Below are 11411 nucleotides of genomic sequence, written 5' to 3' on the forward strand. Positions count from 1 at the left end.
TCATGATATTTACAAAGTGAGTCGTATCCATAGTGTCACCAGGATAATGCTCCCAAATTTATCCATATACTACAAACCATTTAGGTTATTACTTGAACATGATCCACTTGTATGTCTACCACATACTATTCAAGTTACATAAAATAACCTTGGATTTTTCCTTAATGAATAACTGCATATATAAAGATCTGATCCATCAATTACAACCCAAAAGAAAAAAGAAATCTATTCTAAAGATGCTGAAAAGAAAGGAAAAGGAAGAAAACTAGGCCTTTTCTTGTCCTCTATCAAAAGCAACATCCCCCTTTTGAACTAAATTGGAGAAAAACATATATAAAAACCATGTACAACGTTGCACCGCTAGCGGAGTGTTGTAACGCTCTTGTCGACACAACCCTCTAGCATTAGGGTAGTGTTGAGGCACTGGGGCGTGACGCTGCCTTGCAAGCGCGCGATGGAAGTACTCCATCCAAATCCATAGTGTTGCAATGCTTTTGGGTAGCATTGCAACGCTGACCTTATCCATACATTTTGCCTTTCAACGTTGCACGAGAGCACTGAGCAAGAGTTACAACGCTCCAATCAGTGATAGACTCGTAATTTTTGGACCTTGTTTCAATTTTGTGCATCCAACCTCCAAATTAGCTCATTTTTTGCTTGATTTTCTTCTAAATGTTTTTCTTGCCTCCCTAGATGTATTCACTTACAAAATAGGATAATTAACATTAAAAATCCATTCAAAATCCTAAATTAAGCTAGGAATTATAGTTTTCATGTGTAACAAGTTCTGTCGTGTGTTAGATAATCTTTATTTCTTACGTGATCACTGACATTATATGCGCAATCGCCCACTTTTTCTATGTGAATTATAATTTTGTTTTTGTCATATCTTGGTCTATACAACTCCATTTTAGCTAGATGATCATTTGTTTTCATACGATTTTTCGTGTTCTCTTTCCAACCATACTTATAAAAATTGAACAAAATGTTAAAACATCTTTACTTTTAAATTGTTTTACAAAATTTAAACTTAGATAATTTTTTGTATGAGATGTTCTGGTAATATAAGAAACCCAAAAACTAAGGGTGAAGTATTTTATTTAAAACTAAGGGCAAAGTGAGTATTTCATATCTTTAAAATGTCAAAAAAATGTTTTTAAAAGGGAGGTCAACTACGTAGAAGTTTTTTGGGTTTTGGGTTAGTTTGGACAATTTTTCATAAAATAAAGGTGTTCAAAATATCCAATGATATGAAGAACTCGATCAACCCACACACCATGAACTCTTTTCAAAATAGTCAACAACTCAATATGATTTTGTCTACCATTAGAAAGATAAAGCAAAGTAAATATCAAACTAAAAATGAAGAATTAGTTTGTTGTTACTATTGAACCATATAATATGGTTATTACAAGCTCAAAATTTTGTAACTTCACGAAGTTAGACTAACCAAAACTATAAGCCAACATCATTTCTCTAAAAAGACAATCATGAATAATGAAATTAAAGAGTCAAGGATATAGGTTTCTCAAATATTACAAAGACAAAGCAAACAAAAATAGTAGGGAACCAAACAGAAGAATTCAAAAATTATTTTACATGGAAAAAAAAAAAAAAAGAAGAATTAAGCTTATGAAATTCCAATTAAAATTTGGGAATTAATAAGAGCTGGAGAGCTACTTCCATTATGTACAAACTAATGCCCTTTACTCTTGTTTTCTTTTGTCTTTCCTTTTATTATTATTATTATTATTATTATTATTATTATTATTATTTAATTTTTTGGGTTAGTGGAAAGAACACAATAAATTTTTTTAAAAAAGGCAAAATTTGAGGTAGAATTCATGTTTCCAACTCCCAATAATTCCAGATGTTATAAGCATTCTTTGCTTCCACAGGTGCAATTTTCAACTTCTTTGTTAAGCTTCTGAAAAGGAAGGAAAGAAAGAAAAAAAAAATTAATGTTAAATCTCAACAAAGGAATTGAAATTTTCATTCAATATGATAATATAGTTTATTGCTCGTGGTTGGATTACATTTTCAAGTGTTTAATTTAAAAAATATGTCATTTTGAAAGAAAATGAAATGTTTGACAACCGTTCAAAATAGTTTTTCAAATATATTTTGATCTGTTTTTACCAAAAGTGTTTAAATAAAAATGAGTTTTTTGAAAAACACTATTTTCTTAAATCAATCCAAACAGGTCGTAAGTGATCTAATTTGAAAAGAAAAATACTTAACTCCTGCATTTGTGTAATCCACACAAGGGTTTAATTTTAAGTTATTATGCGGTAAAAAATTTTCTTTTTTTTTAAAAAAAATATTTTTTATATATTTTTTTTCCCTAGAATGTATAGAGATGAGTAGAACTAAGTACTACTAATTTGAAAATGAAAATATGGTATTATAATATAGAGAAGAAAATGTTTGTTGTGATTATTAATTCAATACCTATTTTGATTTTAGCTTTCCTTTGTAAAAACATTAGATGTTATCTTTATCAATAGAATTGTAGTTCAATTAATCCAAGAATTATAAATAAATTTAAAGAAACTTAATAATTTCCACCTTAACTCAATTAGTATATTTTAAGATTTTAGTCAACTTATAAAAACATAAAACTTTTTTACATTAGATCAAATTCAAACTAGGATTGAGTCGACCTTTGAGCCTCATGCATGTTGAGGAGATTTATGTAATAATATGTTCTTAAATCACCGTAGAATACACGCAATTTAAATTGGATTAAATTACATGTTTCGGTCTATAAACTTTTATTTATGTGTCTATGAAGTTCTTGAAATTTAAGATGTATGTATTAGATATAAAATCAAATCTTCTGTCTAATATAATATTAATAAGAATTTTATAGTTTCTAAAATTTTAATTTTGTGTAAAAAATGTCATTGAATATTTAAAATGTCAAATATGTTTTCAAGCTTTCAAATTTGTACATAATAAGTCATTGCCATATTCAACATATTTGAAAGAGTTGTTTTCAAATATAAGAAAATGAACAAAAATATTTACAAATATAGACAAATTTTACTGTCTATCTACGATAGACCACGATAAATTATTAAAATCCAAATATCTATTTGAAATAAATTTGAAAATTCAAGGAAGTATTAAACTTGTAATTTAACTTTTAAATTGGGATGACTTAATTAACATTTTGATCCATTATTTAACATTGTTCTTCACATGGGAGCAATAATATTGATTTTAATTAACCAGATTCAAGACATAAATCATTATTTTGAAATAACAAGGAAATGATATATAACAAGAATTTGGATTAAATTTTCAAATTAGAAAAAATTTAATCTTTTATTTATTAATTGGTGTAAAAGTGTTTGAAATACCTGAATTTGATTTTGAAGACCTTTAATATGCTGCACTGCTAAGTCCAACATGTCTGAATAGCTTGTTTGCTGTATTACACAAAATAAATAAATAAAGTATATAAGAGGCAATTAACTAAACATATAATGACAAAATTATGATATTTAGGGAGGGATTCAGAAATATATATATAATTTTAAAAGGAATAATGACAGTATTTTGTTAAGAAAATAAACAAATTATTTACAATAATCTATTAACAAAATGTGTTCCTCTATTGCTTTTATGTATATATATATATATATATATATATATATATAAAAAAAAGTCCTGGTTAAGAACCGATGATATCCAGACACCTAATTAGGGTACAGAGAATCCGAATATGCCTCATAACCTTCCACGGTAGAGAAAGGAATTCAGAGAATAAAATAACTAACAGCAACACGTGCCAAAAGGTGGGCAACAAAATTATACAAACATGGCCATTAGTTTAACACTTTCATAACGTGAACTAACATTTTTTGTCTGATAATTTCATAGAATTAACTCTATTAGTTTGACACTTGCGTAACAAGATCATTATATTGTTTAACCATTAGATAGATTTCGAGTGGATTTAGGGATTTGACAAGTATGGATCATATCAATAGATTGAATATTTATTATATTCTATTAAGTTCTTTTAGGTTAAATGTTCGATCTCACGATTGAGGCAACTATATTGAACTAAAAAAATGGGAAAAGAAAATAAAGATGCTTGAATTACCTTATCCATGTTGGGAACAAGTTCTTGAAGTTTTTTCAATTTTCCGCTGATTCTAGTTCTCCTCTCCTGAGTATAGATTTAAAAAAAAAAATTGTTAAGACCTCGGTGGTAATCATTTGATTTTTTATTTTTTGTCATTGAATTAAGTTTATGAACACTACTTTCATCTATTGATTTCTATGCCTACATTTTAAGAGTGCTTTCAAAATCAAAGCTAAGTCTGTCTCTTATACACATCTAGATGTGTATAAGAGACAGATATTATATTTTAAATTAGAAGATTAATTTTTAAAAATCAAATTCTCTCTAAAACTATTTTTTTCTAAATTTAAATATCATATAATTATTTTAAAAAATTAAAAGAAATCGTCAACAACTTTAAAAACCTATAATTAAAAAGACAATCTTCCCTAAAGTCTATAAAATCTGCTTAAATGCATAACAAATATAACACAAAGAATATTCAATATTTAGTTTTTAAAACACTTTTTTATATAAAATTTTATATTTTTAACAAATTTGTTTTATCAAATATATATAAAGATGTGAAAATAACCCAAAACAGAAAACAATACCAAATGCATTTCTATTTTCTTTATTAAGCAAAGAGAAAACAAAAAATAAGGAACAGAAAACGTTATCAAACATGTCAAAACACAACATATGCAATGCATGTAAAATTTACCCGTTCGGCGATACTCCGAGGATGAGTAGCACATCCACGCTTGGCTCGAATCTTACAAGGAACAGAGTCTTCCGGAATTTGAAGCAGCCTCTCCACAGCTGCCATTTCTAGGGTTGTTTGTGGCAGGCTAAACTGAGAAAGAAATTATGCAAAATAAGGCCAACAACTAGAGATCATATTGATACTACTCATCTGATACAAGAAGCTTTGTTTAACCCGATGGGTTACGATAATACTAAAATTTAAGTATATCAATACTTCAACATACATACGTACTTGAGACTCGAGGCTGGTGAAGAAGTCGGCATCGGAATGGTGCTTAGATCTTTTAGCATGAGGGGCACCAAAGACAATGGAATTATTGGATGTTTCCCAAGAAGAGTCCATAGCAAAGGCAGAGGGGCCAAAGGAATGTGTGGAATTGGTGTTGCTTTGAAGGCCATTGCTACAAGAATTGGCTGCCTCAACAAAACTTTCACTCATTTCTGAGATTTGAGAAAGTGAATTATCTTGCCCATTGAAGCTCATTTGGGATTTTAGTCTTCCTATTCCATTTCCACCACCTCCCATTGTCAATGAAAACCCTCCTGTTTTTACAATAATAATGTAGTTATCAATCTAGATGTAGGACGTTCAAATTATACAGGACTTTCACGTAATAACCACTTTTATCATAAAGTTTTAAGTTTGTTCAATTGCACGTATGACTCTGATGCATGAATGAGGAATAATTTAAAACAATGTATTTGACCTTTAGAAGGTATTTGATAAATGGGTATGAGTTATTGAGTTGGATGGGTATTTATTACCCATGTTTGTTAAGCTCATAAAGAAAACCTACGGGTTATTAAAACTCTTTTTTACCCACTCAAAACTCCCTTTTTTATCCTTTCTTTCTCTCTTCCCTCATGTTTGCCGTTTGGATCCAGATCTTATTCTTTTTTTTTTTATCATCAAACCCTTGGATTCTATTTATTTTTTCCCTCATCTTTGCCGTTTGGATTCAGATCTGATTTTTTTTTTTTTTTACCGTCAAACCTTTAGATTCTATTTTCATTTCTTTCTCTCCTTCCTCATCTTTGCCATTTGGATCCAAATCTAATTTTTTTTTTTTATCGTCAAACCTTTGGATTCTATTTTCATTTCTTTCTCTCTTCCCTCATCTTTACGTGTATATTTGAAAATTAATCAACAATAGCAAAGCATAAAACTAAAAAATAAAAGAATGAAATAAAAAACAAACCGAAAAAAATAGAACTAATCTCATTCACAAAAAACTCAAATCCCCAACTCAACTCAACTCAACTCTACACAATAAACACAGATAATAATTATCAACTCAACTCAACTCTGCAAACAAACACAGACAATTTAACTCCCATATAATTTAACTCTACATATAATAATTACCAACTCAACTCAACTCAACTCTCTATTTTTATCACGCACCAAACACACCCTTAGAGTTTACAAACATGATAACATGACTCAACTGACATAAATGTATGTATTCTCAATCAAGATATTAATGTAAAAATCACTTTTTATCCTAGAGTTTTAAGTTTGTCGAGTCGCACCTTCAACAATGTTGGATGGATGGAGAATTATCATATAAAAATAAATAAATAAATTTGATATTCATTTTTAATGAATTATAAAACTTGTTCTATTTTAGTTGTTGTATTATCAATCAATCTTAAAATTGGTTTCTATTGTTCATTTGTTAACTTTTTTCCAAAAAAATAAAAATTAAAAAAAAAACTCTTAATAAATTTTTATATAAATTTTGAAAATATATTCACATGGTATCTTTTATTGTTAAAATTATTATTATTATACTAAGCTCGATAAAAATTAACTTCAAACTAGTGACAAAAGCTAATTCTAAGATTTATTAAAAACATAAATATTAAATTTTGATATATTGATAGTGCGGAGATTAAAATGGAATAAGATTTAAAGTAAGAAAGATCAAAATGATAGTAATTTTAACATTTTTTTGATACAAAATTAATAGATTTCAAGGAAGTGTTTATTTTTTTCTCATTGTCAGTTTTGATGCAATTTTTCCATGGTTGATTTTGAATTTTGACCGTAAATTAATTTTGTCTAATGCTTGATTTTCAGTTAAGTTAGTATGGTTTTGAAGTTTTTTTAATTATATTTTTAATCGTTGATTTTTGTTAACATTAGTGAATGAAGTAGAAAAAATTAAATAAAAAATAAACATTGCAAATATTTATTTAAGTCAAAAGTTTAATTTGACAAAGTGAAGCCTAAAAGTGAAAATAAATATATTTTTAAATGATCATATATAAAAGGAAAATAAACATCCCTCAAAATCAAGGTGTAGTTTAGTTTAATATTAAATTTATTTATGTAATTGGTAAAAAATGAAAAAAAAAAAAAGAAAAAAAAAAGAAAAGAAAAGAAAAGAAACTGCTGTAAACTGATATTCCCCTATAGGCTATAACTTAATTTCAGTCTCGTTGTCCATAAAATAATAATAATAAATAAAAAAACGATTTTGTTTATAAAATTATTTTTTTAATGGTCTGTTTTTAAAATTTATATTTGCTTTCTCATAAATTTTTAATAGAGAATTGAGCAGACAACAACAAAAGAAATCGTAGTTAAAATATTAATTCTATCAATTGTGAACTTATAACTTTTTATATGTAGTTAGAATTTTTGTTAGAAGTAACATAATAGTGCATTTAATTTGAAAATATTATTTAACAGTAATTTTCCAAAAGAAAATTTTCAACAATTAATCATTTACAGAAATAACAAAAAAAAATACGGATAGATACTGATAAATTTCTGTCAATATCTACTCGTAATAGACTTGGATCAATGATAAACTTCTATCAATTCTTATGACTGATAGATACTGATAAATTTATATCAATTTTTATCAATGATAGACTTCTATCAGTATTTATTAATGATAGACATGTGTAGATTTCTATTAGTATCTATCAGTAATAGACGAAGAACAGAGAAGATGATTAAAATTAACTATTATATATAAATAATTTTTCTTATATTTTCTATTTTTAAAAATCTCATTTTCTAAATCTATTAAAAAAAGAAAAATGAAAAAGAAAAAAGCTTTAGCATTATTGGGTGTTTGTAATCATTAGCTTATTTAATATTAAACATTTTTACTCCTAAAAGAAATGAGACATTTTAAATGATACAATGGCCCACTAGAATATAATCCTGTAGAGCATGTCTGTGTATAAATTTATTTGGTTCGTCAACTTGTGGACCATAATATTTCTAGTGCTACAATAGCACCAAAAAAATTGCTTTTCTCTTTTATTATTTAAAGTATTCCATTAAATGTAAGGCTACAAATTTGATAAAAATTATTCCTCCATTCTTGTCGATGCAAATCTTAAATATCATAGTGATTTTCATAGTTAAACTGTAATGTTATATTTGTTAAAACGAACATAAGTCAATTGATTTAAAGTTTGTAACCATCAACCTCAAAGTGAGATTTAATTTTTTTTCATTTCATATATTTAAAAAATAAAAACGACAACACTATGTTCATAATAACGAAAAGGTTAAACTATTGTTTTTATCTCGTACCTTTGGATTTGTTTAATTTTTGTTTATATACTTTTAAATTTTCAATTTCAATTAATATACTTTCAAGAAATTTTAAATTTAGTCATTTGAATTTAATGATTAAATTTAATTTTATCGAAAGTGATTAAATAATAATAATAATTTCATGTAAGAAATATGTGAGTACTTTCAAAAATCTGTAGTGCAAATATTAGTAGATAAGGAAAAAAAATCTATGATAAATTAAAAGTATGGACTAAATTTAAATTTTATTAAAACTATATAAATTAAAACTAAACGTTTAGAAGTGTTGGACTAAAATAGAATAAACCTCAAAATCTAATAACCAAAATAATAATAATAATAATAATAATATCCAACCATGTTGAAATAATCTAAAAGTCAATGGAAGGCGATTAATTCTGAGCTATGTAATTAGTATTTAAAGATAAGGAAAATTATGAAATTAAAATAAGAAATATAATAAATCCATTCATTCACTGTAGTTTTTAGTGAAATTGAACACAAAAGCTGACTTATTGATTTAAACGAATAAAAACAAAACAACATTGATAGCTACTTTCTGAATAATTGAATCGACAATATTTTTCAAATAAAAACGACAAATCGACAAACCAAATATATTAAAATAGATCAATATCGATTAGGTTCGTCTCAATCTAACTACATCAATTTTAAAAGGTACTTTAATTTCTATATTTTTCATAAATATCTATTTTGATCTTGTATTTTTAACTCTAGTTCATTTTAAAATTTGTACTTTTAAAATGATCATTTTAATTTTTATATTTTTAAAAATGATCATTTTGATTTAATCAATGTTATCGAATATATAGATCAAAATAAATCAATATTAAAAGTACAATAACAAAAATAAACTAACAGACAAAAAAATGATTCAATGTAGCATCCATAATGAATAATTTCCCTATTAAAGAAAGTATAATGGATCCCATTTCCACTATTATTAAAGATGCTCGAAAACAACGGCACTTCTTTAACCAAATTTGCCCACCGAAACTACATGTCGGCTTTCACCCATCCAAAGATCGGAAAATAATATATATAGATATAGATATATTAAAATAAAAAATCAAATCGACATCATCATGCAATTGCACTAGCACGTGACTTATGACCTGGATTTGAAGAAAATCCAATACTTTTTAATTTAAAATTACATGGAAAAATAATTATATCTCAAGGTAAATTACCAATTTGGTTTTTAAAATTAGTTTATGGATTTTAAAAAATCTAGTAAAAATGTTTAATAACAGGTAGATTATATAAAAATAATCGAAATACATGCAAGTTGTCCAAATACTCACAGATATTAAAAATTAAATTTTGGTGTAGATATAAAATAATGTCTAATAGATTTTTTAAATTTGCATTTAAGTTTTTTTAATCTTAAAATGTTTAAGTTGTAATGTTTTTTTTTTTTTTTTAAAGAAAAAGTTTAAATTTAAGGAGTTATTAAACATAATTTTAAATGAAATTTTGATAATGATCCAATATAATTGAGATTGAATCGTTGGCGTACTTAATTGAAAAAACAAAAACAAAATTCCGATGCGGTATTAGAGTTTAGGACAATGGAGGATAATTTGGTAATTTTGAAAAGTCGAGGGGTATATTTTGGTAAACTTGAGCATATAGTCAACGGCCGTCAGCGTTTTTGAGAAGAAACGCGGTGAAAACCACGCGCCGGTGAAACCAAATACAAAATTAGAGAAAGAGAGAGAGTACCGTTTGGTTCGGCGACGGAGAGATGGCCGAGAAATCCAGCCGGCGAGCTTCTCTGGCGAACCAACGGCGAAGAGGAAGAGGATTGACCACCATTACTATTGAAATTTCTACCCGTCGAGAAATCCCCTAACGCCAAATCGTTGAATCCGTACGACCTATTCAAGGCGGCGGCGGCGGCGGCGGCGGCGGTAGTAGACGACGACGATTTCAGATCGTTGGAAGTAGACGACGACTGAACAACCTTCCTTGAGGACTCCACGACGGAGGAATCAACAGAGGAGAAGTAGTGGCCGCCGAACGATGGTGGCCCACGGAGCGTGGCGGCGGAGTCCGGTTGCCGACTCCCAATCACGGAATCGACCGCCGTGGTCAGGAGAGATCCAGGCGCGGAACCGTACCGAGTAAGACCACCACCACCACCACTACCACCGCCGCCGAGACCGGCGCCGGCGTGGGCGGAGGGCATGGATTTCTGAGAAGAAGAAGAGGAAGAAGTTGATTGGTACATATGGGGGATTTGGATTTGGATTTGGATTTGGATCTGTGTGTTTTGGGTTTGAACAAAAATTGAAATGAAAAGAGATAGAGAGATTTTTTAAAAAAAATGATAAATGAAAACACCAATAACATAACAAAGTACTTTATTTATATAGGTATAAAATAAATGGAATTCAATAAATATTTTATTAAAATTTTGATGCTTTTGCTTCTCAAGGCAATGCCTAAGGGCTTTGATAACATTACTTGACCTTCATTTTACCCCTCACCACTCTTCTCTCTCTCCCTCTCTCCCTCTCTCCCTAATTTTCCTTTCCTACTAATGTTCTTTCATCTCTTTTATGTTCTTATCAATTTTTTTTTATATTCAATCTCAAATTAATTAATAATAAATTTTTAATGAGTATTAATTTTTTAAATCTTTTATTGTTATATTTTTGTTTTTCTCACCGGAGTAAGAAAATTCTGATTAGTTTACCTTTTAAATTTTATTGGTTTAATAGTAGGTGCGTTACACGTGTTATGTAAAGTTTTAAAAAAGAATTTAGCTATAAAAAATTCGTGATAATTATTTCTTGTTTTTTTTTCTAAAAAAATTATTGGATGATTTAAATCAAAATGTTTTTCTGTTTTTTTAACTTATTTTGGATTGAATGGTTTGATTATTCTCTTAATTTTATACTTTAATTTAGATCAAAGTATATTTTTTATTTCGTGATAATCTTTCTATATTAATTTTTTAATTGATTTGGATGATATATT

The 11411-nt window shown here is 27.6% G+C and overlaps 1 protein-coding gene across 2 annotated transcripts; it reads right to left on the bottom strand.

Moving 5' to 3' along the window:
• Positions 1–1471: 1471 nt before the first annotated feature.
• Positions 1472–10961, bottom strand: LOC120087044 (transcription factor bHLH128-like). Of its 2 annotated transcripts, none has more exons than XM_039043890.1 (6): positions 10152–10961; positions 5068–5386; positions 4800–4926; positions 4115–4180; positions 3366–3434; positions 1472–1927 (listed from the first exon to the last, which is right to left on the bottom strand). In XM_039043890.1, exons 1-6 carry the CDS (start codon positions 10657–10659, stop codon positions 1874–1876), a joined length of 1143 nt encoding a protein of 380 aa, XP_038899818.1. In that variant the 5' UTR covers positions 10660–10961; the 3' UTR covers positions 1472–1873. The 2 variants fall into 2 exon arrangements, with proteins under 2 accessions (XP_038899818.1, XP_038899826.1); XM_039043898.1 differs by having other exon boundaries at positions 4800–4931; positions 5076–5386; positions 10152–10957.
• Positions 10962–11411: the final 450 nt, after the last annotated feature.

The sequence above is a fragment of the Benincasa hispida genome, chromosome 1, assembly GCF_009727055.1.
Source record: "Benincasa hispida cultivar B227 chromosome 1, ASM972705v1, whole genome shotgun sequence".
Classification (NCBI taxonomy): domain Eukaryota; kingdom Viridiplantae; phylum Streptophyta; class Magnoliopsida; order Cucurbitales; family Cucurbitaceae; genus Benincasa; species Benincasa hispida.

Coding starts and splice junctions, on each gene's coding strand:
- LOC120087044 (XM_039043890.1), bottom strand. CDS start 10,659: ATGTACCAATCAACTTCTTCCTCTTCTTCTTCTCAGAAATCCATGCCC. Junction 4,927..5,067: donor CTCGAGTCTCAAGTACGTAT/GTATGTTGAAGT, acceptor TTCTCAGTTTAG/CCTGCCACAAACAACCCTAG. Junction 3,435..4,114: donor TTGTTCCCAACATGGATAAG/GTAATTCAAGCA, acceptor TGTGTAATACAG/CAAACAAGCTATTCAGACAT.